At 59.9% G+C, this 951-nt stretch overlaps 1 protein-coding gene across 1 annotated transcript in view; it reads right to left on the reverse strand.

Annotated features, from left to right (window-relative positions):
• Positions 1-8: 8 nt before the first annotated feature.
• Positions 9-951, reverse strand: part of LOC130587374 (ryanodine receptor 1-like) — a gene marked incomplete at its 5' end in the record, with an annotated part of 9136 nt that continues 8193 nt past the window's right edge. Inside the window, 5 exons of the mRNA XM_057388351.1 lie at positions 9-281; positions 415-466; positions 563-663; positions 755-819; positions 926-950. Of these exons, the coding sequence (XP_057244334.1) occupies positions 186-281; positions 415-466; positions 563-663; positions 755-819; positions 926-950 (339 nt within the window). The remainder of the gene's footprint in view (positions 282-414; positions 467-562; positions 664-754; positions 820-925; position 951) is intronic.

The raw sequence follows: 951 nt of genomic DNA on the forward strand, positions 1-951 counted from the left end.
ACAGCGACATTTGGCAGCGTTTATTGGGGAGGGGGAAAGGCACTTAAAGGGTGTTTGGGGTCTTTTTGGGGATTGTTCAGGGGGTCAGTAACGAGCCAGTGACACTCAGCAGCGTTTCTTGGGGAAGGAGGGCAATAAAAGGCACTTGAAGGGGTTTTGGGAAGGGGGTTTGGGGCTCCGGGGGTTCATCCCAGCTGATCCTCGTATTGCTTGCGGAAGCAGTCACCGGCCGGGAAGAAATCCCAGCAGCGCTCCTGGTACATCTTCCACACGTAAGATTCCTGAGGGGAGGAATTGGATTGGAGGCACCTCAGGGGACCTCCCTGAAATTCCACAGACACCACCAGAGATCCCCCCAAATCCCACAGAGACCCTTCATGGGGCTCCCCATGGGACCCCCCCCTTTCTCCCCACCTGCCCCGTGTGCTCCGTCTCGTCCTTGTTGATCAAATACATCAGGAAAAACCTGGGACAGATAAAATTCAGGGGGTCAAAAGTCAAGGGGGAACCCTGGACCCCTCTGGGATCCCCAAAATCACCCAAATGTCCCCCCGAGTCTCACATGTAGTTGGCCAGGTTGTGCTCCTCCAGCGTGTGGGTCTCGAAGCCGTGGGGCGTCGTGTCGAAATAGTCGCTCCCGATGCCRCAAATGAAACATTTCGTCTGGGGAGGGGTCCGGGGGGGTCAGACAGGGGTCCCTGAACCCCCCAGTCCCAACCGGGGGATCCTCACCCCCCTGCCCCCCCAGACTCACCTCCATGTCCTCCTTCACCTGCTCCTGCTGGTCCCTCAGCTCCCCGAAGGCATCGATGATCAGACCTGGGGGCACAAAAGGGGGGCTCAGCAGGACAGGACCCCCCAGACACCCCCACAGGCCCTCCATAGCCCCCTCCCCACCCCCCAGCCCCCCCTGAGGGGTGCCCACCCTGGATGATGGCCAGCAGGATGATG

This window comes from Malurus melanocephalus, unplaced genomic scaffold, assembly GCF_030028575.1.
Source record: "Malurus melanocephalus ecotype Western Australia unplaced genomic scaffold, MMel_1.1 scaffold_1821, whole genome shotgun sequence".
In the NCBI taxonomy this organism is placed as follows: Eukaryota; Metazoa; Chordata; class Aves; order Passeriformes; family Maluridae; genus Malurus; species Malurus melanocephalus.